This window comes from Rhinoraja longicauda, chromosome 15, assembly GCF_053455715.1.
Source record: "Rhinoraja longicauda isolate Sanriku21f chromosome 15, sRhiLon1.1, whole genome shotgun sequence".
NCBI lineage: Eukaryota > Metazoa > Chordata > Chondrichthyes > Rajiformes > Arhynchobatidae > Rhinoraja > Rhinoraja longicauda.
Window position 1 is genome coordinate 3,716,922 of NC_135967.1, and position 20,655 is coordinate 3,737,576.

Here is a 20,655-nt window from a genome sequence, read left to right on the forward strand (position 1 = left end):
GACTCCCCCAACATCGGGAACAATCTTCCCGCATCTAGCCTCTCCAACCCCTTAAGAATTTTATATGTTTCTATAAGATCCCCCCTCAGTCTTCTAAATTCCAGCGAGTACAAGCCCAGTCTATCTAGTCTTTCCTCATATGTAAGTCCCGCCATCCCAAGGATCAATCTGGTGAACCTTCTCTGTACTCCCTCTAAGGCAAGAACGTCTTTCCTCAGGTTAGGAGACCAAAACTGCACACAATACTCCAGGTGCGGTCTCACCAAGGCCCTGTACAACTGCAGCAGAACCTCCCTGCTCCTAAACTCAAATCCTCTTGCTATGAATGCCAACATACCATTCGCTTTCTTCACTGCCTGCTGCACCTGCATGCTTGCTTTCAATGACTGGTGCACCATGACACCCAGGTCACGTTGCATCTCCCCTTCTCCCAATCGGTCACCATTCAGGTAATACTCTGCTTTCCTGTTCTTGCCGCCAAAGTGGATAACCTCACATTTATTGGATAACCTCACATTTACCTGCAGAGATGTGCAGCATTAGGAGTCTTCAGGTTGTCTTTGATTAAACACTGTGAAACACTGGCTTGTGGGGAGGGGGGTGAGGATACAGGGTTGAAACTAGGTGCTCTTACAACATTTAACTTGATGAGGTGAGGTCTGGAAAATGGGATTAGTACAGAAAGGTACTTGAGGGCCAGCATCGACATGCAGGACCAAAGGACCCATTTCTGTGCTGTGTGACTACAGTTGACATTACAGGCATATTTGTGAACTCTAGATGATTATTGCAAATGATTTCGGACTATAATTCACAATGAGCTCATTGGTTCAGCCCTACAGCTGGATCGTGGAAGCGTTCTGTTTGTGCGCACATACTTCCATTAGTAATATCAGATAGATTATCAGTGCAAAATAATCCTGAACCAAAACATGTAAAACCCCCACATAAATTTAAACTTAGTGATATCAGATTTAGGTGTGATAACAACCTAAGTTTGCCTTATTTTAATAATTTACCTGCACTGCAGAACGTTAAACGTAAATGCCTTAATTTTGCTGATGCAAACCTCAGCAAAAAACAAATCGCTCATCTTTTCATGTCTCAGAAGTTCAACTGCTGCTTCATGGACATCCTATTTGCAGGCAACTTTGTTGCAACGACTTTCACTCCACATTTTCTGCTGGCTGCTTCTACTGCAGATGATGGCGGCTGGATAGATCTTCAATAAATTTGCTCAGGGCAGTGATTTCAATATTGCAGTAATTCAGTGATTTCAATAATTCAGTGATTGCAGGCCTGCAATAGAAACCTTTAAAATGGATGCAAATCATTCTTTATGATAGATCTGGCAACATATTTACATACAAGCCTAGAAATTGTTGTCTTCTTGCTCAAACGAGGCCCAAGAGCAAATTGGCTGAAGGGAAACGGAGGGGCAGGAAGACTGATGATATAAGAAAATAACTGCAGATGCTGGTACAAATCGAAGGTATTTATTCACAAAGTGCTGAAGTAACTCAGCAGGTCGGGCAGCATCTCGGGAGAGAAGGAATGGGTGACGTTTCGGGTCGAGACCCTTCTTCAGGCTGATGTCAGGGGGGCGGGACAAAGGAAGGATGTAGGTGGAGACAGGAAGATAGAGGGAGATCTGGGAAGGAGGAGGGACAGAGGAACTATCTAAAGTTGGAGAAGTCGATGTCCATACCACTGGGCTGCAAACTGCCCAGGCGAAATATGAGGTGCTGTTCCTCCAATTTCCGGTGGGCCTCACTATGGCACTGGAGGAGGCCCATGACAGAAAGGTCAGACTGGGAATGGGAGGGGGAGTTGAAGTGCTCGGCCACCGGGAGATCAGTTTGGAATAAGACTGATGATATTCTGTCTGACAAATCTGTTACTTCGGAAAAGGGGCTTGATATTCAACATATATTTAGACAGAGATGAAAGATTACATTGTTTCTAAGTCTGTAACACATGGGATACATATCTTGAAAAAAAAAATCACAGCATGTTACATTTAAAAGACAATATAAAGAATACAAATTCTTGTAATTGATCTCAGGAATTATATGGTTCACCACTGAAGATTAACAGACCTCTGGAGTACAAGATTGCCAACAACCTGAATGAAGATATTTCTCACCTCAAATCCGTTCAGCTACTGCTTAGTTTGAGATTTTGGCTTTTAGTTGTAAGCGCCACTGTTCAGAGAAGCAAACTTCCAGCATTGAAATGGAATGTTAATCAGACAGGTGTGAAATTAAGTATTTGGGAAGTTAAAGTTGAACCAGGGCAGGACCTGCAGTCATTGGCTGGGGAATGTTGTTGAACAGAAACTTTGAGAGGTATAATTACATAGTTCTTGAAGGCGGTGACACAGTTAGACAAAGCGTGGCCGTGAGTATATATGTTGATTAAACCTCACTTGAAGTATCATGTACAATTCTAGTTGCCATGCTATAGGAAGGATGTCATAAGCTAGAGAGAGCGCAAAGAAGATTCACAACAATGTTGCTGGGACCAGAAGGCTTGAATTATAAGGAACAATGGGATAGGCTAAGACCATCTTTCCTGGAGTGGAAGTAGTTTATAACATCTTGAGAAGCATATATAGGGCAGGTTGGCACTCTTTTTCCCCCATGGAAATGGAGTCTAGAACTAGGTTTAAGGTTTAGGAAAGAGAAAAGATTTAAAAGTGATCTGGAGCACAGATTTCTAGAGAATTTGGTGGGTAATATGGAACAAGCTGCCAGAAGACGACTAGACAGTTGCAGCATTAAAAATATATTTGGACAGAACATGCAAAGGAAAGGTTTAGAGGGATATTGGACATATATATGCAAATAGGCATCTTGGTTGGCAAGAATGAATTGGGCCAAAAGGCCTCTTTATGTGCTATCTAATTGTATGACACTTATTCTAGCAAATTTTAAGGAGATTTGAGATTACCCTTTCATTCTTTTAATATCCATAGAATACATACAACTCTCATCCCAGGAATAGTCTGGTGAATGATTGAGGTAATTTCCCTTGACAAGCAACTGAAACTGCAGACAGTAATCTCAGACTGGTAATCACCGACGCCCAATATTATACCGAAAAACCTTTTTTCCCCGTATGCTTCATTTATTGTATTTTTATAATGACTATTCAGATGCATAAAGTTTCCAATGTTCAGTTCTGTTTAGGACTCCAGATAATGAAGCTATCAATTTGGGCTAATGACAAGTAACATTTGCAATACACGGGTTCCAAGCAATGATCATTTCAAAGTCCAGCACTCCATCGCTCAATGGTAAAACACACCCTTGATGAATCTCTGACTGTGCAGTGTTTCTGTCAAACAGCCTGACTTGGAGACATGTTACCATCAGCAGAACTTTCTCACATGCAGCTGGGGAAGAGAATTTAATGTTCAGTGATCCCCAAATCCAATGAAAGAATAGAATTCTTAAAAGCCAGGCTGACAACCAGTAACGAATGGTCCATACATTGTCAGCAACTGCTGAATGTTTTCCCTTGCTTTTCTTTAAAACATTAATCTACTTAAATGTTTATAACTCAAAATAAATGCAGTACCACAAATTCAAACTCGTTGATCATAAATTTCTTGAAGTTGCCATCTGGTTGAAAGGATGTTTACTCCACCATATTGCTTTAGTTTATCTCTATATACTAATTTGTTTACAATTGTCTCTCGTTTACAATTGACAGATTCATCCTCCATTCTACGTAATAATAAGCAAAATCTGTTCCTTTTTTATTTAACTACTTTAGTCCACAAATATCTTATATCCACACACGAGATAAAGAAATGACCCATCTTTCTATTTTTCATATTGGGTTCCGAGGATTTACTTTGAGGAATATAGATTTTATCACATTTTAAAAACAGTCATTAATGAGATTCTACGATTTCTCTAACAATGCATAAAAAATGCCATGACTGGCTCAATGGAAGCATACTCCTATATTTCTCCAGTGTAAAACTATTAGTAATAGTGGCATAATAAATACTTTCTTGAATTACTGGGATTAGTAAAATATGTTGTTTGGAATAATGATTATTTTCCAGGGAATAATATTAGTAATGCCAGTATAGTTCAGCTTAAATTAGAGATCTAATCACACCGATGAATGATCGCCCATACATTAGTTCTATCCTATGCACTCGGGGCAATTTACAGAGGCCAATTAACCTACAAACCTGCATGTCTTTGGAATGTGGGAGCAAACCGGAGCACCCAGAGAAAATCCATGCGCCTACAGGGAAAATTTGAAAACTACACAGATAGCATCCGTAGTGTGGATCGAATCAGGATCTCTGGTTCTGTAAGGCAGCAACTCTAACAATGTGCCTGTGGAAGTTACATGCTTCCATTTAGGATAATATTTTTTGTATTGAGCAGTGAGTATTTCACTCTTAATATTCCTAAGTACATGGGTTTAGAGGGATATAGGCCAAACGTGGGCAGTGGGACTAGCATAGATGGGGCATCTTGGTCGACATTGGCAAGTTGACAAAAGGGCCGGTTTCAGTGCTGTATGGCTCTACAACCTCTTAACTTATCAAGAAATGGATAAACACGTAATTTTCTGAACAAAGAGAATGAAAAATAGGAACGAGTCAGAGAATGATGGAGAGACAATATCATTAATACTCGTGTTCAATTTTTCTGGTTGGTTGTCAATTTAAATCCATGTGAATCCCTTGCACGTTTGGGGTAGGACATTATGGTGCAGATAAATAAGCAGAAAATAATAGCAATTGGCAAGGTATTAATGGCAGTATTTTATTACGCTAACTATTGATCAAGAATACATTCTTACCTCACCAAGGTTATTGCTATCTGTAAACTGTAAGGGAACAAATGAATGAAAATAGACATCTATTTTTTTTTGTGGTATTATAGAAATATTTCTATTTTGTTTCATAACCCATTTCATAAAGACATTATGTATGGTAACAATAACTGACTGTTTGTTGTCATTATGTTCCAGTTTCATTAATAGGGGAATAACCTAGCAGTTCTGCAATTCGGTACAAATACTTCTCAGGTCAACAGATTATTAGAGCCAGTTATTTCAGCTCTCTTGACAGCGGGCTACATCAACCAACAAATGAACATGTTATTTTAGACACTTTTAAATTGGAAAGTTAACATTTTAACTTCAAATACATTTATCGCTAATTTTGAAGATTTATCAAAAAGGAAATTGCAATTTTATTTGCACTTATAGTTTGCCAGATGAGATTTCTAAAGAAATTCTTAGTCAAACTTTTTTTTAACTTACCAATTCTTTTGGGTGGGGCTGGGGGAAGGAATTGTGAAATTAAAATTCAACTATATTAAATATTATAGGAATTTCAGGTTATTAGTCAACTTGAGAAAAACTTATTGTATCAAAACCGCAGAAATACTTGGAATCAGATGTTTATGTTTACACTTGAAGGTGTCATTTTACAATAGCATTGAGATTATTGAAAGAATTCTCAGAAATAAACTCACAATTTCTTCTCCTTTGCTGAACTTGTTCTTGTTCTTAAAATATTTCTTGTAATAATGTCTGAATTTGTTCATATACAGTTCTTCATTAATAAAAATATTTACAACCTAACTATTTTAATACTTGAAACGGTCACTGATTTGGTCATAATAAAGTGGTTTAATTTGTAAAATGAAAGATCTTTGAACTTTCTATTTGTCAATTAACTATTCTATTTGTCTGCACAACATCTCTAGTAAGTTTGACAAATAACGCAGAGCTAAAACCATTTATAGTATCTGAAACATTATAAGCTTTTGTTATAGTGGGCAGCTGACTGTCAAAGACATATTTAATCCAATTTCATTATATCAGCATCACTTTGACTGCCGTATGCCTTTATATTGCAACAAGAGCGTGCTTTTCACAACCTCAAGGTATCCCAAGGACTTTTCAAACAATGAAATTACTTTTCAAGTGTAGTCACTGTTGTAATATAGGAAACAAATCAAATAATTTGCATGTACTGAATCCCACAAATAGCAATAAATAGCAACCTGTCTTAATGACTGATTGAGAAATATGTTACAAAGAGAAAAGGAAAATGACCTAAAAGTGTACCTCAGTGGGAAATATTTTGAATGCTAGTGATACCTGTAAGAACATTTTTAAATATGGGAAGTATTGTTGGATGGGAAGAATAATTGTTATTGTTTTACTCGTATGTCGTGGATAGTCACTGTTCAATACTCCCTCTAAAATAATTACATTCCGAAGTACGTTATTCCTTTCCACTGTGGTTAAAGTCCTTGTACCTCAATCAGTTATTCCTTATTTTTGCTAGAGGTGTTTAAAACACCTGTTCTTCCTGGGCTTGAGCAACAGGCTGCAGAAGCTTGGTCAGAAAACCTCCAAATGTCAAAGTCCAGGAAATTCACGTGTCATGTTATGAGACCACAAGTCAGAACCGTAACCTGGGAAAGGGTGTTGCTTGTTCTCACAGTAATACCCATTAAGCCCAGGTTGTTGAAGGAATGAATTTCCATGCAAGCTGAAAAAATTACTCTTAAGAAATTGCACATGGTCCAAGAAAAAAAATTAAATACATTTGCTAACAGTTATTATCTAACCTGAATTTCACTATATATTTTAAATTAAGAATAGGTAGCAAATTCTCAAACTAACTGGTCTGTGCAAATTACCAGTTGTACAGGGAGAAAGTGAAAGGTGATATTTTGGGGGTAGAATCAGCTGTATCCCCTGTAGAATACACAAATCGGAGAACTTTCTTTGGGATGCAAAAAAGATCAGGAGAATTTTTCAGGTATATGTTTGTTCGTCACTTCTTTTGCTCAAAATTAAAGCTAGCATAATAAGGAACATGCAGCACAGATAGAAAATGAAAACTGGACCTGACGTCATGCTGTGATGTAAAAGGCAAGTGCACACTAACTAAATTTTCCTAAGGTTCAAGAATAACTCAAACTTTGAGCAGATACTGCTTTACCAATCTTTGGTCCCTCATTGGAGTAATATATTTAATTTTAATTCTGAGGGTAAATTAGTTTAAAAAATATATACATCACATTACAAACATATAAAAAAACTAGCTAAGTTCAAGAATCTTTTAAACATATTTAAAAAACATTTTAAAAAATGACCTGGTTTGAAATGACTTAATTCATATAAACACTGTAAATAATCAATCCATTGCTCTTTTAGTTCGAACACATGGTTGAACAGATATTGCAGATTTTTCCACTTGACAGTTCGATATTTGTACCTTACCCGTGCAACATTAATGCAAGGAACAGTTTTGTTTAGCACTTTGCCCTAATGAGTTAAATACAACACATCAATGTTAAATTAATTGCAGCGTCGGTTTCAGGTAACTGTGATAGAGCCTCATTCACACGCACATTATTTACATACAAGCCCCTGCTCACGGGTACTCCGTTTGTAAGTGAATTTACAATGGTCCCCTTTCCATTCCTCCATCACCCCAAGAAAATGTAGTTGTTTGCGAACCAAAGCCTAAATGTACATCATGTAATGAGAAGATCTTCAGAAGATTGTAAGGCATGTAATACTCAGTTCCATCCTATTTGTTGAAGTCCCTCAGGGAGCCTTGGTTCTCACATTTTCACACCAAATAATACTGTACCACCGGGGATTAACCTGAAAAGAAGGCAATAACTAACGTTAAGAATAGGCGAAGTCATTAATGATAAAGTATTTATCATTAATTAATGGACCTTAGAAATAATCTTTTTTTTATGGAGGTGGCTGCTCCATCAGTAAATAAATAAAAGTTTTTTCAGCCGTACCGACTGCAGGGAACTTATCGAGGTTCGAATTAATTGACTGAAAGATGTAATCAGAAAATGAAACGGAATGGATTTCTAGCTTCTCATAGGCAATTTTTAAACATTAAATTCCACTTTCTTCAAGAATTTTGCTCTCTTACATAGACCATAGAACAGAGAAAAGTATAGCACAAGAACAGGCCCTTTGGCCCACAATATCTGTAGTAAACATGATGCCAAATGATCTCATCTTCCTGCCCATGAACCATATCCTTCCATTCCCTGCATATCCACGTGCCTCCCACAAAGTCTTCCAAATGCCGCTATCACATCTGCCTCCACCACAACCCCAGCTGTACGTTCTTGCTACCCCCTGTGTAAAAATACTTGCTCACTTTGAAGCTATGCCCTCTCGTCTTTGACAATTCCACTCTGGGAAAAAGATTTAAACTGTCTATCCTTTGTATGGCTCTCATAATTTTATACACTTCTATCAGGTCTCATCTCCGGCATTCCATAGAAAACAATCCAAATGTGCCCAACCTCTCCTTGTAGCTAATCCCACTTAATCCAGGCAGCATTTTGGTAAACCCCTTCTGCACCCTCTCCAACGCCTCCACTTTCTTCCTGTAATGGGGCGTCCAGAACTGCTCGCAATACTCCATATGCAGCCTAATCAAAATCTTATCGAGCTGCATCTCTCTTCACGGAAGACTATTCAGATACAAATGTATAACTGAGTAAACAAAGGCATCAATAAAGTGGCTATAATTCTTGAAAAACAAATTGGTACAGTGACAATTGTTCTTATGCTATTCCGCCATTATTTGTTATCTTTCCCTCGGACGGTCCTCAACCTAAATGTTAGTCTAAGATGACTAATGTAACTCACAAACAGCAAGACACGAATGGTGAAATTTAATGACTTGAAAGTCACATCCTGTTTACATCTGTTAATTGGGATATATTTTAAAAATGCACTTAACACAGCTTGGTGGAAGGAGACAGAGAGTGGTAGTGCAGGGTTGTTTTTTTAGATTGGAGGTCTGTGACCAGTGGTGTCTGCAGAGATTGGTGCTGGGTTCACTCTTATTTGTCACATGTATCAATGATTTGGATTAAAATGTAGATACCATGATTATACTTTTGTGGCTGCCATCAAAATCGGTCGTGTTGTGGACAGTGAAGGTCGTCTAAGGTTACAAAGAGGATTTACAGTGCATTCAGACCCCTTCACTTTTTCCACGTTTTGTTACATTACAGCCTTATTTTAAAATGGATTAAATTCATTTTTTTATCATCAATCTACACACAATACCCCATAATAAAAAAGTGAAAACAGGCGTTTAGAAATGTTTGCAAAGTAATTAAAAAGAAATAACTGAAATATCACATTTACATAAGTATTCAGACCCTTTGCTACGACACTCAAAATTGAGCTTATCATATCATATCATATATATACAGCCGGAAACAGGCCTTTTCGGCCCTCCAAGTCCGTGCCGCCCAGTGATCCCCGTACATTAACACTATCCTACACCCACTAGGGACAATTTTTACATTTACCCAGCCAATTAACCTACATACCTGTACGTCTTTGGAGTGTGGGAGGAAACCGAAGATCTCGGAGAAAACCCACGCAGGTCACGGGGAGAACGTACAAACTCCTTACAGTGCAGCACCCGTAGTCAGGATCGAACCTGAGTCTCCGGCGCTGCATTATGTTCATCCTGTTTCCATTGATTATCTGTGTTTCTACAACTTGACTGGACTCCACCAGTGGTAAATTAAATTGATTGGACATGATTTGGAAAGTCACACACCTGTCTATATAAGGTCCCACAGCTGACAGTGCATGTCAGAGCAAAAACCAAGCCATGAAGACAAAGGAATTGTCCGTAAACCTCCGAGACAGGATTGTGTCGAGACACAGATCTGGGGGAGGGTATAAAACAATTTCTGCAGCATTGCAGGTCTCGAATAACACAGTGGCCTCCGTCATTCTTAAATGGAAGAACTTTGGAATGGCCAGGACTCTTCATAGAGCTGGCCGCCCGGCCAAACTGAGCAATCGGGGGAGAAGGGCCTTGGTCAGGGAGGTGACCAAGAACTCGATGGTCACCCTCACAGAGCTCCAGAGTTCCTCAGTGCAGATGGGAGAAACTTCCAGAAGGACAACTATATCTGCAGCGCTCCACCAATCAGGCCTTTATGGTAGAGTGGCCAGACGGAAGCCACTCCTCAGTAAAAAGCACATGACAGCCCGCTTGGAGTTTGCCCAAAGGCACCTAAAGGACTCTCAGACCATGAGAAACAAGATTCCCTGGTCTGATGAAACCAAGAACTCTTTGGCCTGAATGCCAACCTTCATGTCTGGAGGAAACCTGGCACCATACCTACGGTGAAGCATGGTGGTGGTAGCATCGTGCTGTGGGGATGTTTTTCAGCGGCAGGAACTGGGAGACTAGTCAGGATCGAGGGAAAGATGAACGGAGCAAAGTACAGAGAAATCCTTGATGTTCTGGACCTCAGACTGGGGCGGAGGTTCGTCTTCCAACCGGACAATGACCCTCAGCACACAGCCAAGACAACGCAGGAGTGGCTTCGCGACAAGTATATGAATGTCCTTGAGTGGCCCAGCCAGAGCCCGGACTTGAACCCGATCGAATATCTCTGGAGGGATCTGAAAATAGCTGTGCATCGATGCTCCCCATCCAACCTGACAGAGCTTGAGAAGATCTGCAGAGAATGGGAGAAATTACCCAAATACAGGTGTGCCAAGCTTGTAGCGTCATACCCAAGAAGACTTGAGACTGCAATTGCTGCCAAAGGTGCCTCAACAAAGTACTGTAAAGGGTCTGAATACTTATGTAAATGTGATATTTCAGTTATTTCTTTTAAATTATTTTGCAAAAATTTCTAAACATCTATTTTCGCTTTTTTATTATGGGGTATTGTGTGTAGATTGATGATAAAAAAAATGACTTTAATCTATTTTAAAATAAGGCTGTAACTTAACAAAATGTGGAAAAAATGAAGGGATCTGAATACTTTCTGGATGCATTGTAGATCAACTAGGAAAGTGGACAAATAAATGGTAGATTGAATTTAATACTAGGGGACCAAGGATCTAGTGGGAGGGAGGAACTGAAGGGAATCCACATTAGTCAGGAAATGGTGTTAGGTAAACTGTTGGGACTGAAGGCAGATAAATCCGCAGGGCCTGATGGTCTGCATCTCAGAGTACTCAAGGAGGTGGCCTTAGAAATTGTGGATGCATCGGTGATCATTTTCCAATGTTCTATAGACTCTGGATCAGTTCCTGTGGACTGAAGGGAAGCCAATGTAACCCCACTTTTTAAGAAAGGAGGGAGAGAGAAAACGGGTAATTATCGACCAATTAGCCTTACGTCAGTGGTGGGGAAGATGCTAGAGTCGATTATTAAAGATGTTATAGCAGTGCATTTGAAAAGCAGTGACAGGATCAGTCAAAGTCAGCATGGATTTATGAAGGTGAAATCATGCTTGACTAATCTTTTGGAATTTTTTGAGGATGCAACAAGAAGAATGGATAAGGGAGAGCCAGTGGATGTGATGTATCTAGACTTTCAAAAAGCCTTTGACAAGGTCCCACACAAGAGATTAGTGTACAAATTTAAAGCACATGGTATTGGGGGTAGGGTATTGACATGGATAGAGAACTGGTTGGCAGACAGGAAGCAAAGAGTAGGAATTAACAGGGTCCTTTTCAGAATGGCAGGCAGTGACTAGTGGGGTGCTGAAAGGCTCGGTGCTGGGACCCCAGTTGTTTACAATATACATTAATGATTTAGACGAGGGAATTAAATGTAACATCTCCAAGTTTGCGGATGACACAAAGCTGGGTGGCAGAGTGAGCTGCGAGGAGGATGCTATGAAGCTGCAGGGTGACTTGGATAGGTTGTGTGAGTGGGCAGATGCATGGCAGATGCAGTATAATGTGGATAAATGTGAGGTTATCCACTTTGTTGGCATGAACAGGAAGGCAGATTATTATCTGAATGGTGTCAGATTAGGAAAAGGGGAGGTGCAACGAGACCTGGATGTGCTTGTACATCAGTTATTGAAAGTAAGCATGCAGTGAAGAAAGCTAATGGCCTTCATTGCAAGAGGATTTGAGTTTAGGAGCAAGGAGGTCCTATTGCAGTTGTACAGGGCCCTGGTGAGACCACACCTGAAGTATTGTGTGCAGTTTTTGTCTCCTAATTTGAGGAAGAACATTATTGCTATTGAGGGAGTACAGCGTAGGGTCACGAGGTTAATTCCCGGGATGGTGGGACGGACATATGAGGAAAGAATGGGTCGACTAGACTTGTATACACTGGAATTTAGAAGGATGAAAGGGGATTGTATAGAAACATATAAAATTCTTAAGGAATTGGACAGGCTAGATGCAGGAAAAATGGTCTCCGTGTTGGGGGAATCACAGTTTAAATATAAGGGGAAGGCCATTTAGGACTGAGATTAGATATTTTTTCACCCAGAGAGTTGTGAATCTGTGGAATTCTCTGCCACAGAAGGCAGTGAAGGCCAATACACTGGACGTTTTCAACCAAGAGTTAAATTTAGCTCTTAGGGCTAACGAAATCTAGGGATATGGGGAAAAGGCAGGTACGGGGCACTGATTTTGGATGATCAGCCATGATCATATTGAATGGCGGTGCTGGCTCGAAGGGCCGAATGGCCCACTTCTGCACTTATTTTCTGTTTCTAACTCAGACTAGTGTAAAGTGATATATTTTGGAAAGTTAAGGCAGGGCAAGACATACATAGTGAATGGCAGGGAGATGTAGTGTTATATACACAGAGTTCCATGAAAGTGGTGACATAGGTAGACAAGGCGTTGAAGGCACATGGTACGCTTGGAGGTAGTGACCATAATATGATTAGTTTTAATATGCAATTTGACAGGGAGAGGGTTAAACTAGGAATGTCAGTGTTGCAGTTGAACAAAGGGGACTATGAAGGCATGAGAGAGGAGCTGGCCAAGGTCGAATGGAAAAGGATCCTAGCAGGAATGACGGTGGAACAGCAATGGCAGGAATTTCTGGGCATAATCCAGAAGATGCAGGATCATTTCATTCCAAAGAGGACGAAAGATTTTAAGGGGAGTAAGAGGCAACCGTGGCTGACAAGAAAAGTTAGAGATGGAATAAAAGTAAAAAAGATGTATAAGATAGCAAAGAGTAGCGGGAAGCCAGAGGAGTGGGCAACTTTCAAAGGACAACAGAAGACAGACATTAAAAGCTTCTTTAAGTATGTTAAGTGAAAAAGATTAGTAAAGACAAATGTGGGTCCCTTGAAGGCAGAAACGGGTGAAATTATTATGGGTAACAAGGAAATGGCGGAAGCGTAGAACAGGTACTTTGGATCTGTCTTCACTAAGGAAGACACAAACAATCTCCCAGATGTACTAGTGGACAGAGGATCAAGGAAGACAGAGGAACTGAAAGAAATTTGCATTAGGCGAGAAATAGTATTGGGTAGAATGATGGGACTGAAGGCCGATAAATCCCCAGGGGCTGATGGTCTGCATCCCAGGGTACTCAAGCAGGTGGTTCAAGAAATCGTGGACAAATTGGTCATCATTTTCCAATGTTCAATAGATTCAGGATCAGTTCCTGTGGATTGGAGGGTAGCTAATGTTATCCCACTTTTCAAGAAAGGAGCGAGAGGGAAAACGCCTGACATCGGTGGTGGGGAAGATGCTGGGGTCAATTATTAAAGAACTAATAATGGCGCATTTGGATAGCGGTAAAAGGATTGGTCCAAGTCAGCATGGATTTATGAAGGGGAAATCCTGCTGATCTTCTGCAATTTTTTAAGGATGTGACAAGTAAAATGGAACAAGCAGAGCTAGTGGATGTAGTGTATCTAGATTTTCAGAAAGCCTTTGGAAGGTACCACACGGGAGGTTGGTGAGCAAAATTAGAGCACATGGTATTGGGGGTAGGGTGTTGACATGGATAGAAAATTGTTTGGCAGACAGGAAGCAAAGCGTAGGTGCTTTTCAGAATGGCAGGCAGTGGCAAGTGGAGTGCCGCAAAGCTCGGTGCTGGGGCCACACTATTTACAATATATATTAATGATTTGGATGATGGAATTAGAAGTACCACTAGCAAGTTTGCGGATGACATAAAGCTGGGTGGCAGTGTGAACTGCGAAGAGGATGTTAGGAGGTTGCAGGGTGACTTGGACAGGTTGAGTGAGTGGGCAGATATATGGCAGATGCAGTATAATGTAGATAAATGTGAGGTTATCCACTTTGGCGGCAAAAATAAGGAGGCAGATTATTATCTCAATGATGTCAGATTAGGTAAAGGGGAAGTGTAACGAGACCTTGGTGTCCTTGTACACCAGTCACTGAAAGTAAGTGTGCAGATACAGCAGGCAGTGAAGAAAGCTAATGGCATGTTGGCCTTCATAACGAGAGGATTTGAGTACAGGAGCAAAGAAGTCCTTCTGCAGTTGTATAGGGCCTTGGTGAGACAACATCTGGAGTATTGTGTGCAGTTTTGGTCTCCTAATTTGAGGAAGGACATCCTTGCTATTGAGGCAGTGCAGAGTAGGTTCACAAGGTTAATCTCTGGGATGGAGGGACTGTCAAATGAGGAAAGATTGGAAAGACTAGGCTATTCACTGGAGTTTAGAAGGATGAGAGGGGATCTTATAGAGAAGTATAAAATCATAAAAAGACTGGACAAGCTAGATGCAGGAAAAATGTTCCCAATGTTGGGGGAGTCCTGAACCAGGGGACACAGTCTAAGAATAAAGGGGAGGCCATTTATAACTGAGGTGAGAAGAAACTTTTTCACCCAGAGAGTTGTGAATTTGTGGAATTCTCTGCCACAGAAGGCAGTGGACGCCAATTCACTGGATGAATTTAAAAGAGAGTTAGATAAAGCTCTAGGGGCTAGTGGAATCAAGGGATATGGAGAGAAGGCAAGCACGGGTTACTGATTGTAGATAATCAGCCATGATCACAATGAATGGTGGTGCTGGCTCGAAGGGCCAAATAATAATATGCCTTTATTGTCATTGTACGCAAAGTACAACAAAATTAGAAGTGCTACAGCTGATAACAGTGCGACAGTGCATATCTTTCAAAGACAATCGCACAGACATACGAACCAACACAACAAATACCAGTATCAATAAAAAAACAATTTAAAAACCTAATAAATAATGAATGAGTTTTTACACCTAAAATTCTAAAAAATGTTTCTTTTTAAAAAAAAATGTGCGACGAAAATGAGAGTAGTCAAGTCATGTGCTTCCATTCACTGTTCTTATGGCCCAGGGAAAGAAACTGGCCTTCTCCTGAACTTATTTTCTATGTTTCTATATGGTCCAATTTCAGGTTACTGGGACTGGTTCAGGAAAGTACCTCAGACAGCATGGAGCGTTAGTTTGTTTGGGCCTGTGTTGTGTTGTAGAACCCCGACTCCTTGACAGCAATTTCATCATATCATGTTCCAAACAATTTTCAGGATTAATTTTATTTGAAACATACTTTTCATTTTCCATGAAAGAAAAAGTTTTAAAATAGATTTTTGGGAACCAAGTTGAAGTAGTCAGAAAAAGATTTGGATGAGACTGTACAGGGTACGATTTACAAGTTTGCAGATGATGCAAAGTGTGTGGTATTGCAGACGGTGAAGATGGTTGTCAAAAGTTGCAGCAGTATCTTGATTATTTGGCCAGGTAGGCTGAGGAATGGTTGATGGAATTTAATAGAAAAATGTGACGTGTTGCATTTTGAAAGGTCTAACATGGGCAGGACTTACACAATGAATGGTAGGACTCTGGGAAGTGCTGTGAGCAGAGGGATCTAGGAGTGCAGGTACATAGTTCCTTGAAGGTGGCGTCACAGCTAGATGGGTGATCATAAAGGCTCTTGGCACATTGGCCTTCATCAGTCAGAGTATTGAGCATAGAAGTTGGGAGGTCATGTTGCAGTTATACAAGACGTTGGTGAGGCCACATTTAGAATAGTGTGTGTTCAGTTCTGGTTACCATGTGATGGAAAGATGTTGTTAAGTTGGAAAGGGTGCAGAGAAGACTTACGAGGATGTTGCCAGGACTCGATGGCGTGAGCAAAAGGGTGAGGTAGAACAGGCTAGGACTGTTCCTTGGAACACAGGAGGATAAGGGATGACCTTATAGACTTGTATAAAATCATGAGAGGAATAGATCGGGTGGACGCGCAGAGTCCCTTGCCCAGAGTGGTGGAATCAAGAACTAGAGGGCATAGGTTTAAGGTGAAGGGGGAAAGATTTTATAGGAATCTGAGGGGTAACTTTTTTTATGCAAAGGGAGGTGGGTGTATTGAACAGGCTGCTGGAGGAGGTAGTTGAGGCAGGGACTATCGTAACATTTAAGAAGCAATTAGACAGGTACATGGATAGGACAGGTTTAGAGGGGTATGGGCTAAACAAAAGCAAGTGGGACTAGTGTAGACGGGAGATGTTGGTCGGTTTGGGCAAGTTGAGCCGAAGGGCCTGTTTCCACACTGTATGACTCTAATGCTCTGGATGAACCTCATGCACTGTAAGTCTTTTCAATCTAAACTATTAGAAAATTGCAAATTCTAGCTCAAAATATGTTTTTTTCCTGTCCAATCAACTGAAATAAAAATCTGTGAACAGTGAAAATGGGCGGAGTTGCTTGCTTACCTGTGAGTGCTGAACAGCTGCAAAGGTCAGCTAGCTCTCCATTTCTACAGTCACTGATGTATTTCCACTTGTGGCTGCTGACAGAAAAAGTCACATTTTGAAAATAACTACGTTCTTTCCAATAAAAGCAGTTTTATTTTTTCTATAGTTATGAATATTAGAAGCACATACCGATTTTTTCCTGCTTGTTCCTGACCCACCAAACCCATCTCCAAATACCTCCATTCAATCTTGCTCCCCATCCCCTTGCCCAGTCACTTACAACGACCATCTGAGACACCTCACTCTGCGATGATTTTCAATTCCTATGCCCCCATCGTCCCATCTCTACATGGATGTCCAGTCCCCTTACATCACCGTTCCCCACCAGAAAGGTCTCAGGGCCCTCTGGTTCTGCCTTGAAGAGAGACCCAATCAGTTCCCCTCGGTTAACATTCCCTTCTGCCTGGTTGAATTTGGCTTCACCATTAACAACTTGACTTTTGACTTCTCTCACTTGTTTTTCAAATTAAAGGTGTAGCCATGGGCACTCGCCCAGGCCCCACGACGCCTGTCATGTTGTTGGCTATGGTGAACAGTCCCTGTTTCAAAAGCACCCGGCACCATTACCCAACTCTTTCTCCGTTGTGGGGATGACTGCTTCGGGGCTGCTTTCTGCAACTTTTTATCAACTTTTTTACCAACTTCCATACCTCTCTTCCCTTTCTCGATTCCTCTGTCTCCATCACAGGGAAGAGACTATGTACTGACATCTACTACAAACCCACTGACCTACTATTACTTGATTACACCTCCTCTTGCAAGGATCCAATTCCTGACTCCCAAGATGAGGCTTTCCACTCTAGGACATCCGAGATGTTCTCTTTCTTCAGTAAACGTAGCTACTTCCTGTCTTGTGGATGGAGCCCTCACCCATGTCTCCTCTGCGCCTCATATTTCTGCTCTCACTCCACTCCCCCCCCAGATGGAACAAGGATAGAGATCCCATGGCCTTCACCTTTCACCCCACCAGCCTTGGCATCTAACACATAATCCTCCGACATTTCCACCACCTTCAACATAATCGCGCCACCAGTCACATATTCCAAAACCAAAGAGCAGTGCTGAAAACCAGAGGGCAGTGCTGAACTACTGTCTACCTCTTTGGTGACCCTCAGACTATCCTTGATCAGACTTTGCTGGCTTTACCTTGCACTGAACGTTATAAAGGACTCGATTGTAATCATGTATTGTCTTTCTGCTGATGGATAGCTCACAAAAGCTTTTCACTGTACCTCGGTATATGTGACAGTAAACAAAACTGAAACTATCCCCACCCCTTTCCACATTCCCTACAGACCACTCCTTTTCACCTATAGCCATTGTCACTTACTCGACCCATCTGCCAACAAACCCCCTCCCATCTGTACTCACCTATCACTTGCTTTGTTTCACCCATCTCTCAATTCCAGCTTTCTCCTCCCTACTCCAATCTGTCTAAAGAAGGGTCCCAACCCAAAACTGAGTTCCTCCCGCACTTTTTGTTTGCTTATAATTTAAGTGAATAATTAAATGTTACAATTTGTTTACTTCTTGGTAAAAGAGTGGGTGGCAGTGGGAGAGTGTTGGAGAGGAAGAGGGAAAAAGAGGACAATGGGAGATACAGAACACATTCCAGATTCAGGGACAGTTTCTTCCAGATTCAGGGACAGTTTCTTCCAAACTGTTATCAGACGACTGAACCATCCTACCAATAGAGAGCAGCCCTGACCTCATTGGAGTACCTCAGACTATCTTTGATTGAACTTTACCTTGCACTAAGTGTTACTCATCTTATTTCCATTATCATGCATCTGTAAACTGTGGATGGCTCAATTGTAATCATGTATGGTCTTTCTGGTGACTGGCTAGCAGACAACAAAAGCTTTTCACTGTACCATAGTACACGTGACAATAAACAAAAAACTAAACACAAGTAAGGAACACAAAGAGCGGTTTCTCCCCTCATTTCTATTTCATAATCCAATGACACAAATGATACGTCAAATAATCACATACAAACCAACACTTGATACTTATAACATGAACTGGGGCCTGTATTAGGGCTGCCATCTTCTGGTTTTTCCCTAAACCCAGTACAGAATACAATGTTTCATGATATTTTTTCAATAAATGAAGATTTAAGGATGATGTGTTGCTTTAATATTATCTAATACGTTGATTAACAGCAAATAAAATTTGAGGCCCAACACATCTTCAAACTAATTGCAATAAGTAATCACCCTTTATTAAAGTTTATCATCAGAAAGGCTTGTTTCCATCACTAAAACAACAAAAACCCAATTGACTTACCGTAGTAGTCTACATCTGAATCGCCCTCTCCCCACTGCTCATTATTGGAGAGAAGTGGATTATGACTCTCTGGCTGTGACCTCAAGGGGAAAGATTGTCCATCTCCAACACTGAAAACACATTTTTTAGAAATACCAATGATCTACAAAAATTTAACTTGGCATTCAACAGCAGCCCAGTAGTAGAGCGATCGAGGTTCAATTCTGATGCCGGTTTTGTGGAGTTTAGTTTAGTTTAGAGATACAGCGCGGAAACAGGCCCTTCGGCCCACCGATTCTGCTCCGATCAGCGATCCCTGCACATGAACACTATCCTACACACACTATGGACAATTTACCCATACACCAAGCCAATTAACCTACATACCCTTATGTCTTTGAAGTGTGGGAGGAAACCCATCTTGGAGAAAACCCACGCAGGTCACGGGGAGAACGTACAAACTATGTAAAGACAGCACCCATAGTCGGGATCGAACCGGGTCTCCGGCGCTGCATTCGCTGTAAGGCAGCAACTCTACCGCTGCGCCACTGGGTTTGCATTGATTTCCCCAGGTGATTTTGTGTCCTCATCTCATCTGTAAGATGTGGCAGTTGTTAGGTTAATTGGCAACCTTAAATTAGTGTGGTTGATGACAGAATTGGGGTTGTTAATGAGTATGTGTGCAAAATAGGTTATGGGGGGCGGTGGGGAAGCAGAGAAAGTGATTGATGGGACTGCATTGCTAGATTAAACTTCTTGACTGAATGGCGTCCATCTGTGCGGTGAGGAAAGATGAATAATATTTCAAGCAAGAGCATCAACAGGCATGGAGTGAGCATATTTGATTGGACCCCCACCGGTGATCCCACACATGTTCTTTACATACGGTTCATGTCAGGGCTGAGTAACTGATGGCCAACATGGACATGGTGGGCCTGAGGGCCTATTTCAGTGCTCTGTGACTGCGATTAAAATTGTATATTGTGTTATACATACACAGCAGTACTGATGGTCTCGATGGGCAGAATACCTGGTAAAGACGGGTAGTAGCCAGTACTTCTTTTGTGGACCAAAGACTTGCTCTAGGTTTTTCCACACACCAAGGTTGAAACCATTTTTATCTGGACCATGCTGAAATATTGGCGCTGAGAAGGCCTCTATAAAAAAAGGAGAAAAACATATTTAAAAATCCCATTCAATTGTGTCACTTATGAATGGCCAACTTATGCGCGGCCCTTGCAGAAGCTTTTGGGAGATCAGCAAGTGCAATTTTCCGGTTGCTGCGGAACTGCGGGGAACTTCCCGACTATCCCTAGCTGGAATTTGTGCACGTTGAACCCCGCAGGAATACATTCTATAGTAAAATCTATTAAGATATCAATACCAGCCCGAGATAGGCTCAGGCTAACTTTGTTCATATTAAGGTCTCAGGTTAATATCAGGGTCTGAAGAAGGGTCGTGACCCAAAACATCACCCATTCCTTCTCTCCAGAGATGCTGCCTGTCCTGCTGAGTTACTCCAGCATTTTGTGTCTATCTTTTGTTAATATCAGCTTTATTATTAAGAATTGCAAAACAAGATTTAAAATACTTCTCTAGGATATCTATTGCTATGGACAGCAGATCTCTGCATGCATCATTTGCTGTGTGGGAACGACATTTGCGGACACATTTCCAACTTGTGAACTGTTCAGGATATGAACAGTATATAGGATTGGTCCTGCTATAACACGAGAACTAGTAGTTTTTTACATATAGAGAACTAAAAGCTAGACAATAGACAATAGGTGCAGGAGGAGGCCATTCGGCCCTTCGAGCCAGCACCGCCATTCAAT

General features: G+C 40.9%; 1 protein-coding gene across 2 annotated transcripts in view; it reads right to left on the reverse strand.

The window, feature by feature from the left end:
- Positions 1 to 4,669: 4,669 nt before the first annotated feature.
- The window catches only part of LOC144600486 (palmitoyltransferase ZDHHC15B-like), a 65,884-nt gene continuing 49,898 nt past the window's right edge, over positions 4,670 to 20,655 (reverse strand). The window contains exons 9-12 of one of the 2 annotated variants that reach the window (XM_078412126.1): positions 19,851 to 19,977; positions 18,842 to 18,951; positions 16,511 to 16,584; positions 4,670 to 7,668 (exon numbers count right to left, since the gene is read on the reverse strand). In XM_078412126.1, coding sequence (XP_078268252.1) covers positions 16,541 to 16,584; positions 18,842 to 18,951; positions 19,851 to 19,977 — 281 coding nt within the window. In that variant the 3' untranslated portion in view covers positions 4,670 to 7,668; positions 16,511 to 16,540. Of the gene's footprint in view, positions 7,669 to 16,510; positions 16,588 to 18,841; positions 18,952 to 19,850; positions 19,978 to 20,655 lie in introns of both variants that reach the window. The other variant, XM_078412125.1, reaches the window with a different exon arrangement.